The following is a 16,790-nucleotide window of genomic DNA, read 5'->3' on the forward strand; positions in this document are numbered from 1 at the left end:
TTTGAAATATGGCAACTCTAGTTTACCTGGTTGTATTACCTTATATATGCCCACTTGTCCGCTGGGACTGGCATTGTTAGAGGCGCCATGTAATGCTCACTCTACATTTGCAAGAAATTGTGGCAGCACCTACCCTTTGGAACCCCCCACCTAGAATGATTAATATATAGCACAGTCGGTATAGCATGAGACTCTGCATCTCAGGGTTGTGGGTTTGAGTCCCACACTTGGCAAAATATTCCTGCATTACAGGGGGTTGTACTAGATGACCCTCAGGGTCCCTTCCGACTCTACAATTCTGTGATTCTATTGATGTCAGACAGGTGCCTTCACTGTACTCTTTATGTTGCCTGCTAAAAACATTTTTATTTAGGCAAGCCTATCCTGGTGGGTAGAATGTTCTTGGTCTACAAAAATGGGGAAGGAGTGGACCACATATCCCTTCTTGAGCTACTTGCAAGAAAGGTGGAACATAAAGGTAGTAGTAATATATACATATAGTGTGTGTGTGTGTGTGTGTGTGTGTGTGTGTGTGTGTGTAATGTAGTAATAAATATAAACTAAAAATTCATACAAACATAAATGCAAGACTAGCATTGGAGCCTAGACCCCAGATGCTATTTTGTTGGGGTGGGGAATTCAATCCCATACCAGCAAATTCAAGTTGCACAATTCAAGATGATTCGTGCCACTTCCATGAATAAAAAAAAATCAGGAAGTGATATGGAAATGTCCTGGAAAGTGTGAGACAACAATGGCTTAATGCAACCCAGCCTTCTCACAAGCAAATCAGAATGAGTGATCAATAAATGGCTTGTCTGGACCAGCAGGGTGAAGGAGGATTCAATTCTGCTGGCTGCAGGGATCTGCTTCCCTCCTGCTTGACTCTGCTTGCCCAGCGCATTCCACTGTTGCCTGCCTTTTTCCTGCCCAATGGCCCACCCATTGACAGCCCCAGATTGCTCCAGGAAGCCCAACCCAGGGCAATCAAATGCTATTGCCTCCCAACCCAGCCAATATCCAAATGCCACAAAATGGGCCTGATTCAGTTTTGAGATTCAGGCCAATCTGATGCAGAGACCTATTCGTTAATGCAAGCTGGCCTTTTTTTCCAAGCTGGGCGCTGCGTTGCTTACCCGAAACCAGAGATAAGGCGACAGAAGAGGAAGAATCCATATCCCTGTACAAACGAGGACAGGAACGCAAAAGATGCATTGATGGAGAGAGACAGGATGAGGCATTTCTTCCGGCCCAGTTTGTCTGCCAGGCCACCCCACATAATAGCCCCCAGCATCATGCCCAGGTAGACAATCAGTCCTGGGGGAGAAACAAAGACAAGGGGGAGGTTTTATTTTTATTTTTTTAAAATAAGAAGTGAACCTACTTCATTCCAGACAAAGCAAAGCAAAACAAGACAAAAATCAGATATATGTAGCCATGTTGGTCCAGATATATGGATAAGGGAGACATTTATTTGTTGGCACATTATTGGGAAATGACTTAATTTGCATATAGAATAAGAGAATAAGAAGAACGTATGTTTAAAGAAGATTGTAAAATGTTTATTGAATATATGGGGGGGAATTGTGTAGACTTGAAAATGTTGGCAGCATTAAGATAAATTCAACAGTGTAAACAAGTTTTGATGGATGTAATAATGGAATACTGAATGGTTCAGTTTATGTAAAATATGCAGGGATTTATGGTATGAAAAATGAACCATGGAAAGAGAAGAAGGTAAGTCACCGATACTTTAAGGTTGTTTAGATGAATATTTTAAATTGTAAATCAGGAAATTTAATAAAAATTATACACACGAAAGAGGAAAATGACTTAATTTGTATCTAACCAAAGCAATATAGCTATCTCTTGAAATTCTGGAGTTTGCAAGGTAGTCCTCCAGCTCCCCAAACTGCATGCAAAACAGTTCATGTTAGGGGGAGATGCACAGCAGTGTATTAGTGATAATGGTGTTGCATAAATATTAGGCAGAAATTGCTTGCAAAAATGCAAATATATTATGCAAATTTAGATACAATGAAAAAATTGCATGAAAATGCACACTTAAAAAATAATAAGTAAAGCAATGCAGAATTTAAGACTGGAAAAAATGAGAAACCGAAAGAAGCCAAAATAGTCAGAGCAGGCCTGCAAAGGAAGGTGTAGAGTGGAAGGGAGAAAATGGACTTGGGGGGGAGGTCCAGCTAGGGCAGGGTGTTTGTGTGTGTTGTGGGGAAGCATAAATCTGCCCCTTGAGGGAGAAATTTGATGGTTGTAGGGTATGCATTCACTGCTCCACCCCCTTTTGCCTCTTTCCCCACCTATCACTGACATGTTGCCTACCTGGGAAGTTGCCTGCCAGGGGAAGTGGCCCTCATGCTGAAAGCATCTTCCTATCTCTGCTTTGCATGCAGAAGTTCCCAGAATATGGGAATCCTGGGTAAAAAGGCTGTTATGTTGCAAGACTCTGCACCCACCCAAGGCTGCCATGAACTGCAGGCTGTTGTGAACTGCAAAAAATAGAAGTGCCACATTTAATGGGCAAATGGCCTCAAACAATATAAGGAGGCTTCACGTGTTTATAAGGGACTGGACTTCCAGACTGATGAAGCATTCTGGGGAACCTGAGAATTCATGCAGAAAGTCTGAAAAGCCCAATGAGATGTGTGTATGACTAGGAGTGGGCCTGTGTATGTCCTAGTGATTGTAGTGGTGCCAAGGCTCACATAGGGATGGATCTGTCAATTTCAATTATCTCCATTTCTGCAGCCATTTGCTTTTTCCCTTCTGAATTCTTACAAAAATTCATCACATTTCAATGCAAATTTCCCCTCATTTGCCACTTCGTATGCATTTTAGCTAATGTGCCCATTTTTACAAGCAATTTCCCCTAACATAATGCATTTTGGGGTATGTTGTTTTTCACAGATATCCCATGCTGCGTGCATTTTTGTACCCACTGGCTGGAGTCCTGGAGAACAGCATTTCCAAACACAGAGAGCTGCTAATTTCAAAGGACGGCTGTGTTTCAGTCTGTGTATTGGTTTGAGAAGTGTGAATGCAAACAAAAATCACATTTCTCCTTTGGCCCAAGTGTTAACTGCATAGATAGACTTTCAGCCTGAGTTCATCTCAGCTCTGAGTAAGATTAGGTGCCCATTAGAGGGCGCTGCGAGCTGAGTCATCAGCAACTCCTTGCCTGACTAGTTGTTGCTACACTCAGAGAGATCAGAAATGCCATGAGCCTCAGGCAGCCTAAGCAGCTTAAGGGCTCACGTGTCCTCTGTACGTGCCACCAGTTATGGGGGCAGGTGTTTGGCATCTTAGCCCTGCTAACTCATCCCAGTGCAACTGGTGCTGCAGAAAGATCAGCAGGGGAAGAGAGTTCAGTAATGTTGAAAACCAGGAGGTAGGAATTTAGAAAGGGATGCTAACATGTCTCTGTGAAGATTCTGTGACTGGACGGCAAGCAATAATTTTACGTGTTTCTGATGGATCCTGGAGAGGGGAGGAAATATTAATGTTGAATCAGGTGCTCGGAAAGATTACCAAGTTCCTTCCTTCAGCACTTCCCTATTAGATCCTGGATTTTGGAAAGAGTGCTAAGGGGGGGGGGGCAGACTGTAGGAATGGGGGCAAAATTCAGCTTCCCAGCAATCACATCTTCCTTCCTTCTTTTACAGCAAGCAGCTAGTCCTCATGTCTATAAAGATACCCATGAATGTGAAGTGGGTGAGCAATTCCCGGTGGGCCAAATCCTGATCTCCTCCAGCCTGGTGGTCCAGCATTGACAGGTGGGCAAGAACACTCGTCTGCCAATCCTCTGACATTATAATGATGTCAGGTGATTGATAGGTAGCCCACCCACTCACCTTTCAACATTGGCCCTGGGTGGTGAGGTTCAGGCAAACCCCCCTCCCCATTTATACTCGTTCAAGATGTGTGTGACTGCACACATGTGCATCATACAAAAAATGGAAGTGACCCGAAAATGTCACAAAAAGGGTAGAAACAGGGCTGGGGGGGGGGCGAAACGGGGTTTTTGCAGCCTTTTTCAATGGTGTTTCAAATATACATGATTTACCTTAAAGGCAGCCCTGTTTAGGGAAGTTTTTCATGTTTGATGTTTTATTGTGTTTTTAATATTCTATTGGGAGCTGCCCAGAGTGGCTGGGGAAACCCAGCCAGATGGGCAGGGTATAAATAATAAATTATTATTCTAGTTACAGGTAGGTAGCCATGTTGGTCTGCCGTAGTCAAAACCAAATAAAAAATTATTTCCAGTAGCACCTTAGAGACCAACTAAGTTTGTTATTGCTATGAGCTTTCGTGTGCATGCACCCTTCTTCAGATACACTGAAATGTTTCAGTGTATCTGAAGGAATTGTTGTTATTGTTATTATTAAACATGCAATGCCTTGGAACATAACCCCTGCGTAAATGGGATTTGCCTATACTGCACTAGTTCCATTGAACTCCCCATGAATAAAAACAAAAAATAAAAAAAATCCTTAGAGAGGATTGTCATAGGTATGAGCTTTTGTGTGCCTGCACACTTCTTCAGCACTAGTTCCATTGAACTCCCCATGGATCAGTTGCAATTCCAGCCTGATTTCTGCAGGGTGTGGGTATGCCTGGCAGCTCCCAGCAGGAATAGGGTGGTGTGCCCAAACCAAGCAGGATTGAACTCCCTGCACACCTGCTGATTTGCAGGGGGTGGGATGGGACAATCCTGTTTTCTTCAGCATTCATACATGTCAGCCAGTTTCCAGCAGGAGCTTGCTGGTGCACCCGAACAGAGCAGGAATGAACAGCCTGTGCATCAGGTAATGTGTGGGGTGGAGGCGAGGAGCTCAATCATGTTTTCTGCAGCCACACTGCTACCCGCTCCACATCTGGTGTTTTCTGATGCATCGTGGGCCAAATGGGGAGGCCTGGAGGGTCAGGTTTGGCTGGATGTTGCCCACCCTGGCTCTGCATCAAATGCTGGCTTTGGAACGAATTCAGTTCTCATGACTAGTCGAAAATTCAAACCCAAAAACGCTTTGCTAAATTAAAAAGCAATGCAGCACAATAATAATAATATATAAGAGAAACAGTGGGTGATTTTATAACTAAAGCCTTTAAAGCTCATGGTAATCAGACCTTGGAGGAATCCATAAATACTATAATTTCTCCCAATAAGAATGTAAGCAAATCCCTTCAGAGTGAATCACACAGTATTTAAGCTTTTCAGGATGTTGGCAGCAAGCCGGCTGCAGTTGCCTTTCATTTATTCATTATTCCACTTTTTTTCCAAGGGGATTGTTATTCAATGGATTGATCATGCATGCAACTATAGATGACACACGCGCAAACACATCCATTACAGAGTGTACTCTGCAATGAGATCTTGAAACCCAATTCACAGCTGGTTTGTAAGCAGTATGCATCAAAGGGTCCTGATCACTGTATGGATTATTGGGCCCTGGGGGTTGGCAATTGGCAACGCTCAAGCTAAATTCAGCCCTTGGAGGGATGCCATCTGCCACTTGTCTCTCTTCCTATTGAAGTGGCCGACCATCATTGCCGTTTGGTGCTTCTTGAATGTCTTTTTGAGACAGGGGTGGGGCAGAAGTCAGGTTGGGATGTCCTAGTAGAAGTCTGCTAGATTTGCAACAAACTGGCTTCCAACACCAGTTGTTTAGCAACAGTAACAACAAAGTCGCTTTCTTCCTGGGACTGTTGGGATAGCTCAGTCATTAGCGCATGAGACTCTTAACCTCAAGGTCATGGCTTCGAGACCCACATTGGGCAAAAGATTCCTGCATTGCTAGGCTAGATGACCCTCAGGATCCCTTCCAATTCTACAGTTCAATGATTCCCTCATAAATTAGGCTGCTAAAATGATAAAAGATAGCCAGGTGAGGCATTTTCTGTGAAAGGACTATGACCTCAGGTCTGTTCTGGTAGACGATGCAGAGCTTAAGAACATAAGCCTGCTGGGTCAGTCCAATGGGTCAGCATCCTGTTCTCACAGTGGCCAACCAGATGCATGTGGGAAGTCCACAAGCCACATCAATAGATCAATGGTCTGACTTGGTGTGGGATTCATGGGGGATGAAGCTATCAAGGGCTACGAGCTATCAGAGCTGTGTTTCCTCATTTTCAGAAGCAGTGTGCCTCACATTATCAGCTGCTTGGAACTGCATGGGGTTTGGGTCCTGCTCGCAGGCTTCCCATTCAGGCATCTGGTTGGCCGCTGTGAAAACAGGATGCCAGATTAGATGGGTCCTTGGTCTGATGCAGCAGCCAGGCTCTTCTCATGTTTACATGCTAAAGTTCGATCGCTCAACCTCTTCCCCAACCCCTATCCAATATGGGAATAGTGGCCCACTGATCAGGGCTGTTATAATGTTTACTGGGTGGGTGGGGACACTGGTATCCTCCAGACCAGGCATCCCCAAACTGCGGCCCTCTAGATGTTTTGGCCTACAACTCCCATGATCCCTAGCTAACAGGACCAGTGGTCGGGGAAGATGGGAATTGTAATCCAAAACATCTGGAGAGCCGAAATTTGGGGATGCCTGCTCCAGATGTTAAACTCCAGATGCCATAGTCCCTGAAAATTAGCCATCCTGGCTGGGGCTGATGGGAGTTGGGGTCCAACAATCTCTGGAAGTCCAGAGGTTTGTCTCCCTTGGTTTGTTGCAGTTTGCTTTGCGTGATGCCTCTGGCTTAACCCCTTAGGCTTTCCACCTACACACACAACATGAAACTAAGCCAAAGTTTGCAGAATTCACCCCTTTTTCCTCATCCTTTCCCCTCCTTCTTCTCCCTCCCCTGCTGTTGAAAAATACAATGTAAGTTCCTTGGGGCAGAGACAAACGCCTATTGCTTGTGCTACTCTGTCAAACGCTGTCAACAGTGAACTGCCCTGCACAAAATATAATTATGCGAAGCACCTTTTTCAGTTAAGACAGCTGCTGGGAGCTGTTGCCTAAAGTATCTGGAGGGCACCAGACTGGGGAAGAGCTGTACAGAAGCATCACCTGACGCCATCAAGGAAGTTCATGCATTCTGCCTGAGTTCAAGCTCTTGCTCCCAGATTAAAAACTGAACGGCCAGGCTGGATAAATTGCTTTCTGCAGAGAAAATCCAACTTCCCAGCTGTTCATCCTAAGCTCCTTAAAAACGGAAGCACACACAAATGTATCTGATCCAGTGAGCCAACCCATCCATTTTGCTTTTAACAAAAGAACATGTGCTCATTCGAACACTAGTGTGCTTCCCTGGCAGTCTGTGTGGATACTGTCCATGGTTGTTGTCAGGGAATAGTCTAGGGAGCCTGGGTCTTTTGGGCAATCTCCAGCCCCTTCCCCTACTTGTGGGCTTCCCACAGCCACTTGGTGATTATAGGATGCAAGAATAGATGGGTCTTTGGTTGATCCAGCATGGCTCTTCTCATGTTCTTGAAGTCCCAGGTTCAAGTCCTGACACCTCCAAATAGGGCTGTCTGAAAACCTGGAAAGCCACTGTTCCTGGGGGAGGGGGGCGTTTACCAACATCTGGTGCTCTCCAGGTATTGTTGGGCTTCCAACTGTTAAGGGATGGTTGGAACTGGTGTGCCACAACATGTTGGCTATTCCTAGTTGGACCAGTAGTCCAATTCAGTGTAAGTATGTTCCTAAAAGGAGATTGGTTCTTCTATGATTCAGCACATGCTTCGCATGCAGAAAGGGAGATGGTAGTTGTCCTCCTGTCCTGTTTATTGGTTTCCCAAATGCATCTGGATGGTTAAATGCATCTGGATGGTTAAATGGGCCTTTGGTCTGATCTGCCAATGCTCTTCTAATGATCTCAGAGGTCAGCAACTGGAAAATCTTCACCTTCACATGGTCCCCTGAGTGACCCTATTTGGCACTCTGATCTCTCTCTACTCTTATTTTTCCTGGTAGACATGTGGGTGAATGAAGACGAGAACCTTTCTTCCTCTCACTAACATCCCTCAGTCTCCTCTCAACCCCTCTCTCATTTAGATCATGAGCATGATGGATACATTTCAAAACAAGCTTGCCTCCCTCACATCACATGCATTTTTGCATGAACACCAAAACTTCCTAGAGTAGGGTTTCCCAAACTTGGGTCTCCAACTGGTTTCATCATCCCTGACCACTGGTCCTACTAGCTAGGGATGATGGGAGTTGTAGTCCCAAAACAGCTGGAGACCCAAGTTTGGGAAACTCTGATTTAGAGGTATCTATATTTTGGGGGGTAGGGGCTGGGGGAGTGCAGCATGCCTCCAGCAGCTGGCTCCTTCTCCTCCTTCTGCCATGGAGGGGAAGGAGGGTCGGAACACCCTCTTGCTGGTGGTAGCACCAAGAGGAGGTGAAAGAGGAGCTGCAGGCTATTGAGCCATGTGGCTGCTGCATTTGTCTCTACCCCCTGCTCCTCCAGATGTCCTGGCCTCATGCGTGCTGATGTCGGGACATCGGTATGTCACAAACATAAGAAGAGCAAGATAAAAAATGTTTCACATAAATAAAATGGAATACATGAAAACACACATAGCCCCTAGTACACTGACTATCACCTCTACAAATAGATTTGTGTTAGTTATATGCCCTTGAGGCCAGCAACCCAAGTTCAGGACCCAATCTGTTATTTATTCAAAATACGGCCATATATATCAGTTATGAAAATCTCCCTAGCCAGGCATAGCCTAAAGCACTTGCATCATTTAAAATTTCAAGGTGGGTGGGAACAGAACAGGGCAGATTTCTGGAGGAATGTTATTTCTATAATCCAGGTTTTCTCCCCCACTCATGCTGTCCAGGCACACTGAAATGACTAATTATTCTATCTAAGCCTGGGTTCATTCTTCATCATTTGATTCTGTGCCAGAAGCCTGGATGGGGGGAGGGCAGCTGCCTCTTGCAAAATGCAGGGGAACTTCTTCCAAGCTGGCTGAGAACAGCATCTACGCTTAAACCAGCCACTTAAGTCACTTTAAATCCAATATAAATTAATAGGGATGGGCTATCCTGAATCTGCTATTGCCTGCTCTGTTTTTTTCCAGCACTGCTATGCTGAAAATCCCATCTTCATCCCTCACCATTCTCCATCAATTAATGGAACAGGAAATGGCAATCAAACATTATCAAAGGTGAAGAGAGAGAAAATGTGAAATTATCAGTGGTGGGGTTTGATGTTTCGTGGTATTTATCTAACATTTGAGGTGGCCAAATGGTGTTTGTGAATGTCCTTTCTTTATCTTGCAACTCATCTCATAAGAACTTAAGAACCTGTTGGATCAAGCCAATGGCCCCTCTAATCCAGCATCCTGTTCTCACAGTGGCCAACTAGATGCCCTAACGGGAAACCCACAAGCAGGACCCAAGCACAAGTACACCTCCTGCGGCTTCCAGCAACTAGTATTCAGAATTATTATTGCGTCCAGTCATGGAGGCAGAGCATAGTGACCTTAACCTCCATCAATTTGTCCAATCCTCTTTTAAAGCCATTCAAGCCAGTGGCCATTGCTGCCTTCTGTGGGAGTGAATTCCATAGTTCAACTATGCATTGTGTGAATAAATATGTCCTTTTATCTGTCCTGAATCTCCCAACATTCAGCTTCCTTGGATGTCCATGAGATCTAGCCTTATGAGGGAGGGTGATTATAGATGATAGCTTGATGATAGATAGATATAGATAGATGATAGATAGATACTGTACTTCCTCCATGCCTAATTAGATAAACTTCTATCATGTCACCCATCCTTTGCATTTTCTTTAAACTAAAAAGTCTGAAATTCTGCAACCTTTCCTCATAGGGGAGTGGCTCCATCCCCTTCATCATTTTGGTTGACTTTTTCTGAACCTTGTCCTCGTCTACAAGATCCTTTATAAAGTGAGGTGACCAGAATTGTTATGTTGTGAGTGTGATTTCAGCTCTTCGTGAAGTCAGCTCAGAAGTGATTCAGCATACTAGCAAGGAACTGCTAGGAGTCAAGTATAACAAGAACAGTCTTCTTTATTGCAGTAGGAATCTTGACTGACTGGAGGGAAAGGGTGAGCTCCTTTTATACTCTCAGGAGCAGGGGTTGGGGAAAGGATACATTTAGATTTTGGCGGGAACCTATCAGAGTGAGGATCCAAATTGTGCTAACAAGTTAACCAATAGCAACTGTCCCCACACCCATTTGAATCGCCCAGGAGCGGGAAAGGTAGTTACAGGACTAGCAGAGAAACTCATGAACACAGATTAAACCAATACATAACACCCCTTCCCTCCTAGTGCGCGAAGCACTCAAAGTCCCTCAAGTAATTAGGTGGCCGGCGGTTCCGCTGGGGCCTCCTAGGAACAGGAGTGGCTGGAGTCTGCTGCACCGGAACTTGGGGTGACGGTGGTGTTGCAGGCAGGATGGGCGGTGGAGACACATCCCTGGCTGGGGGCAGCATCTCTGAGGAAGCGGGGATGCTGCTACCTTCTGGTGGAGGCATTTCCAAATCGCTGGAACTGGCCTGGGTAGGAGGCTGCAGGGATTCGGTGTCAGGCAGTGTTTCCTCTAGGTCGGCCGAGTTCCCATCACTTTGGGTACTGTTGGGGGCACGCCGACGCAGCTGGTCTATATGGCGTCGCATCACTCGACCGTCGTCCAGCGTAACGAAATACGAGACTGGACCACTGGCACGGGTGACAACACCTGGCACCCATGCCGGACCTCTGGCGTAGTTTCGTACCCAGACTAGCTCTTCTGGGGTGAGGTAGCGTGTGGTGTCCCTTTCGGGCTCTGGCTGAGCTCGAGCAGGACGGGACGGGTTTTTGTCCGGGTGTACAAAGTCCATGATGGTGACCAACCGACGGCCCATCAATAGTTCAGCGGGTGACTTGCCCGTGACAGTGCAGGGCGTGGCATGCTGCAAAAATAGCATCCGGGCAATTCGGGCTGCCCAGTCCCCCTCCAGCAGGCGAGCGATAGCCTCTTTTGCCGTCCGTACCATCCGCTCTGCCTGTCCATTAGACGATGGGTGGAACGGGGCCGACGTTGCCCCCCTAATGAAGTTGTCTGCCAGGAATGCCTTAAACTCCTGAGATACAAAGGCCATTCCATTATCCGACACGATAGTCTCAGGCAGACCGTGGGTTGCGAACAGCTGCCTCAACACCTGAATGACCGCAGCGGAGGTCATGCTGGGAACTACTGCCACTTCCAACCACTTTGAGTAGGCATCCACTACTACCAGGAATACTTTCCCTTGGTGGGGTCCCGCAAAGTCAATGTGCAGACGGCTCCAGGGAGTCCGTGCCTGCTCCCACCAGTGGACTGGTGCCCTTGGTACATCAGGTCTCACCTCCTGACATGAGGTGCATGTTCGTACCCATTTCTCAATGTCCTGGTCCATTCCAGGCCACCACACATAGCACCTAGCCAAGGATTTCATTCGGACCATACCTGGGTGCCCCATGTGGAGCGTGCCCAGCACCCTGTTCCTGAGGGGTTCTGGAATAATCACTCTGTCCCCCCACAGCAGACACCCCCGGTGCAGGGAGAGCTCATGCTGCCTGGTTTTGAATGCCCTGAAACACTCTGGCTGGGGACCCTCTGGCCATCCCCTCCCCACCCAAGCAAGGACACGGGCAAGGACGGGGTCTCTCATTGTTCGGGTGGCAATTTCGGGGGCCTTGACCGGAGGGCCCGGCAGCGCCTCTAGCATCATGACACACTCAGCAGGTGCAGGGTCCCTGTCGGAAATATGGGGCAAGGGCAAACGGCTTAGGGCATCCGCATGGCATAGATGTGTACCCTTTACATGACACAACTCATACTGATACCCATTTAAAAATATGGACCAACGTAGCATGCGAGGAGAGAGCATCTGAGGAGTCTGTTTGTGAGGGACGAACAACCCTAGCAGGGGCTTGTGATCAGTCTGAATGGTAAAAGGCCGACCATAGACATAATCATGGAATTTTTTAACACCTGCCACAATGGCCAGAGCCTCCTTGTCTATTTGAGCATAGTTGCGCTCTGTATCGGACAGAGTCCGTGAGTAAAACGAAATTGGCCTCTCTATCCCGTCAGGGTCCCTGTGACTAAGGACGGCCCCCAGACCATACTGTGATGCGTCACATGCCAACACCAGTGGCTTGGACTCGTCAAAATGGGTGAGAACACTCCGGTTCGAAAGCATACCCCTAAGCGCATCAAAAGCCCTCTGATGGACCTGGGTCCAACACCAACTACTTTTTTTTTCTAACAATCTGTGGAGGGGCTCCGCAATGGTCGCCTTATGAGGGAGAAAGGTGTGGTAAAAGTTGAGAAGGCCTAAGAAGGCCTGAAGTTCTGTTTTGTTCCCTGGCCGAGGGGCCTCCGCAATGGCCCTTGTTTTGGCTGCTGTGGGGTGAATGCCAGCTGCATCAATCTCGTACCCTAAAAAATCGACTTTGGGCACCCCAAAAACACACTTCTCCTTTTTAAGCTTAAGCCCCGCATCCTGCAATCTGATTAAAACAGCACGGACACGCTCAAGCAGGTCCTGAGCATTTTTCCCAGCGATAAGAACATCATCAAAATAGGGCAAGACCCCCGGAAGCCCTCGTAAGAGGCGCTCCATAAGCCCCTGAAAGATTCCCGGTGCCACACTGACCCCAAACTGGAGCCTTTTTACGCTAAATGCACCCTTGTGGGTGACAATGGTCTGAGCCTCAGCAGAGTGCTCTGACACTGGCAGTTGTTGGTATGCCTGAGCCAAGTCAAGCTTTGCAAATACCGTGCCCCCAGATAACGTGGCCAACAACTGAGAAACTACTGGAATAGGGTATGAATTGCCCCGTAACGCTTTGTTAATTGTACACTTGTAATCTGCGCATATGCGCACTTCCCCATTTGCCTTCAAGGGCGTGACAATCGGGGTCTCCCATCTGGCGGATTCAACAGGTTCTAATACCCCTTGGGCTACAAGTTTATCTAATTCAGCATCAATTTTTGGCTTAAGGGCGAAAGGAACTCGCCTGGGCTTAAGCCGGATGGGAGCAATACTTGGATCAAGGGCAAAATCAATAGGGGCCCCCTTGTAACACCCCAGGGATCCATCAAAAAGCATTGCAAACTCCTGGTACAAGACATCAAATTTTTCATTAGTCACTGTAACAGAATTAAGCCCCGAAATCCCCAGTCCCAATGCTGGAAACCAGTCCGTGCCCAACAGACTGGGACGGTTACCCTTAGCAATCACAAGCTTCAGTACGGCTGTCCTGGCTCTGAACTGTACCTTGACGGAGCACATTCCCAAAATTGAAATGCGGCCTGCCGTGTATGACTGCAGTGTGACTGGAAAAGTCTCCAATGAGGGAAACTTACCCCCCGGAAAGAAGGAGCGGGCAGTTCGGTCGGAGACCATGGAAAATCCTGACCCAGAGTCAACTTCCATGTCGCAGGGATGCCCTTCAATCTGGACCCGGATGGTTGTCTTCTCCTGTGCGGGGAAGGGTACGGTCTTCCCATTTATTACGGTGAGGTAGTTGCAGTCATCAACGAGGTGAGTGCTGGATGCAGATCTGCGGTGCGAAGATCTCGGGGGCACTGCAGAATCAGAGGTGGCAGAACGACAGACCCTTGCAAGGTGGCCCAACCGGCCACATGCCCGGCACGTGACATCACGGAAACGACAATTTTTCCTGTCGTGGTTTCCCCCACAGCCGGCACAAGCGGGGCGATGGTTTTTGGATGCAGTGGTACTCTGGCGGACCAACTCAACCCCTTGCACGGGGCTCTGGTCTGGACTGGCTACAGGGTCTCCTGTGAAATGGGTGGTGTTCAACGGTGCTTTCGCTGGCTTGATTACGTCAGCGGACTCTTCCTTCTCTGTGGCTTCCGTGGCAATGGCTTCCTGCAGAGCGGAGGCAAGGGTGACCTCTTCTTTCGCGATGATGCGGCGGCGGGCCTTGCTGCTACTGAGGCCACAGACAAAACGGTCTCTCAGGCTTTCCTCGAGGTTGGAGAACCCACAATGCTGTGCAAGCTTCCGGAGCTCAGCTAGAAACGTTGCCACAGGCTCCCCTGCTTGCTGCTGCCGTTTGTAGAAATCGACCCGCCTGGACATCTTGGTTGCAGTCGGAGCCAAATGACTAGTCATTTTGGCTATGATGTCTCTCAAAGAGGCATCCTGTAGTTTAACTGGTGCCAGCAGTGCCTTTGCTAGCTCAAAGGTCTCTGGGCCACAACAACTGAGAAATGTGGCCCTCTTCTTGGCGGCGTCTGTAATACCCCTTGCTGTTGCATAGAACTCGAACCGCTCTGCATAATCTTCCCATTTGTGTGGAGAGCTGAGCTGGAAGGGTTCCAACACTCTGCCGGCCTCCATTCCGCGGCTGGTCAGGCTGACTGATGCTGGTCAGTGAGGGCTTGAGCGTGAACAGCAGTTTTCGTTACTCAACCCTCGAACTCGGAACCTGGGCCAAGGGAATGTCTCCTTGCAGCCTCAGAATTCCGATCCCATCCTCGTCGCCAGTTGTTATGTTGTGAGTGTGATTTCAGCTCTTCGTGAAGTCAGCTCAGAAGTGATTCAGCATACTAGCAAGGAACTGCTAGGAGTCAAGTATAACAAGAACAGTCTTCTTTATTGCAGTAGGAATCTTGACTGACTGGAGGGAAAGGGTGAGCTCCTTTTATACTCTCAGGAGCAGGGGTTGGGGAAAGGATACATTTAGATTTTGGCGGGAACCTATCAGAGTGAGGATCCAAATTGTGCTAACAAGTTAACCAATAGCAACTGTCCCCACACCCATTTGAATCGCCCAGGAGCGGGAAAGGTAGTTACAGGACTAGCAGAGAAACTCATGAACACAGATTAAACCAATACATAACAAGAATAGTACAGGAATTTCTTTCCTAATGATCTCTTTAGCGCTATACACTCTGAAGCCTTCCCACATCCTTGCCTCCCCTGAAATCCCCATTGTACTTCTCAGCAGGCCTTTCTTGTAAAATGTGGAGTCTGCCACAGTGCCATTGACAGCTATTCATTGCTGTTTTGAGTAGTCCTATTATTATTATTATTATTATTATTATTATTATTATTATTAAGAAACCAATCAATTTGGAAAGATTTTATTTTTTTAAGAGGTAAAACTACAGACTTAAAAACAAAACCAGTGAGTACAACTGGTCTCAGGAGCTCAGGAGCCATCCTTCCTGACTTTTTGTTCTTCCAACAAACTTCAGGAGAAGTCTACTTAGATCAGGTACTGCCTACCTGATCTAGGTGGGCCTAGGTGTAGGTGGGCCTGCAGAAGGCTTCAGTTGGGTGTATAGTATAGCCTTGCAGAGACAACAGCTCTTTTATCTGCCTTAGCAGGGCCCCTTGGAGCTGTCCAAGGTTCTGAAAGTTCTCTGCTTGACTGGGACTCCTGACTGCACACTGCCTGCAACCAATTCAATCCTCACACTTCCAGAGGTCTGGGCACTCCCTCACTTTCTGCCAGCCCTGGAAGAGACCATGTCTGCACCACAGGACCTCTTCACTATCTCAGCACTGCTCTGCTCTGCTCATGCATTTCATTGTTTTTATTTCACTTTGGGGTTTTTTAAATTTTTATTTATAATTTTCAGATTTATACATTTCAATAATTTTACAGTCATTTTAATATTTCAAAACTCGACATCCTTCCCCCTCTTTCTGCAGTTCCTTAAATTTATTTTTAATATCTTCTGCATATCCAAATTAACTTAGTTTGTTCATTTATTCATCTACTTTAAATATATACCCTTATGAAACTGCAGGTTATTACAATAATCCTGCCAATGTTCTTATCTGTTTACAATTTATCTGTAAATATTCAATATACTGAAAATATTACATTCTTTTATAAAAAGTTTGTTATCTTGATTTCATATTTTACCGTTTCTGCATATTCCATAAGTTTTTGTATCCATTCTTCCTTTGCTGGGACTTCTACTTTTTTCCATTTTTGGACAAGTAACAGTTTTTACCACTGTAGTAGCATACATAAGTAAGTTTCTATACAGTTTAGGTAGTTCTGTCACTATAATTCCCAAAAGAATTCTTTTGGGAATCATTTTGGTTTTTCATTTTTTTTAAAAAAAAATTGTATACCTCACCCCAGTAAAATTGGCAAAGATATATAAAAATATTCAAACCTTTGTTGGAGATGTAAAGCGGAAGTGGGAACAATGCACCATATGTGGTGGGGGTGTAAGGTGATTAAACAATTTTGGACCAAGATACACGAAGAGTTGAAAAGAATATTTAAGAGCACAATTCTCAAAAAGCCAGAAGCATATCTGTTGGGCTTAATAACCAACGATATCTCCAAAGATAAAAAGTATATATTCCTCTATGTGACAGCAGCGGGTATATTACTACAGTAGTGGCAAAAAATTGGAAAACAGGAAAAATACCAGAATTATCAGAATGGAGAATTAAGATCTGTGAATTTATGTAAATGGCAAAATTAATGGCATCAGTTAGGGGCTGCCCCAAGCAAAAAATTAAGAGAGAGTGGGAGTGTGTATATGAAAAAATATATATGAAAAAATTTGGATATGGAATTTAAGTTTAACATAAATGTAAAAGGAAAGACTCGCAAGGAAACAAGATGATATTATAAAGGGTATGACTATTAAGTATAAATAACTGCTAACACAACAAGAAACAATAATACAAATGCCAATAAGATCTCATATGGGTGAAGGAAAGTCAGACGGGGGGAGGGAAGTAGAGGGTGGTATTTGGAAAATTATTGAGAATGTGATATAAAAGTAAAATGGTTGTGTTTGTAATTTGAA

At 46.0% G+C, this 16,790-nt stretch overlaps 1 protein-coding gene across 1 annotated transcript in view; it reads right to left on the reverse strand.

The window, feature by feature from the left end:
* SV2B (synaptic vesicle glycoprotein 2B) overlaps positions 1 to 16,790 on the reverse strand; it is a 70,873-nt gene that overhangs the window by 16,039 nt on the left and 38,044 nt on the right. The window contains exon 3 of the mRNA XM_035132182.2: positions 1,137 to 1,317. Coding sequence (XP_034988073.2) covers positions 1,137 to 1,317 — 181 coding nt within the window. The remainder of the gene's footprint in view (positions 1 to 1,136; positions 1,318 to 16,790) is intronic.

This window comes from Zootoca vivipara, chromosome 14 (genome assembly GCF_963506605.1).
Source record: "Zootoca vivipara chromosome 14, rZooViv1.1, whole genome shotgun sequence".
Taxonomy (NCBI): domain Eukaryota; kingdom Metazoa; phylum Chordata; class Lepidosauria; order Squamata; family Lacertidae; genus Zootoca; species Zootoca vivipara.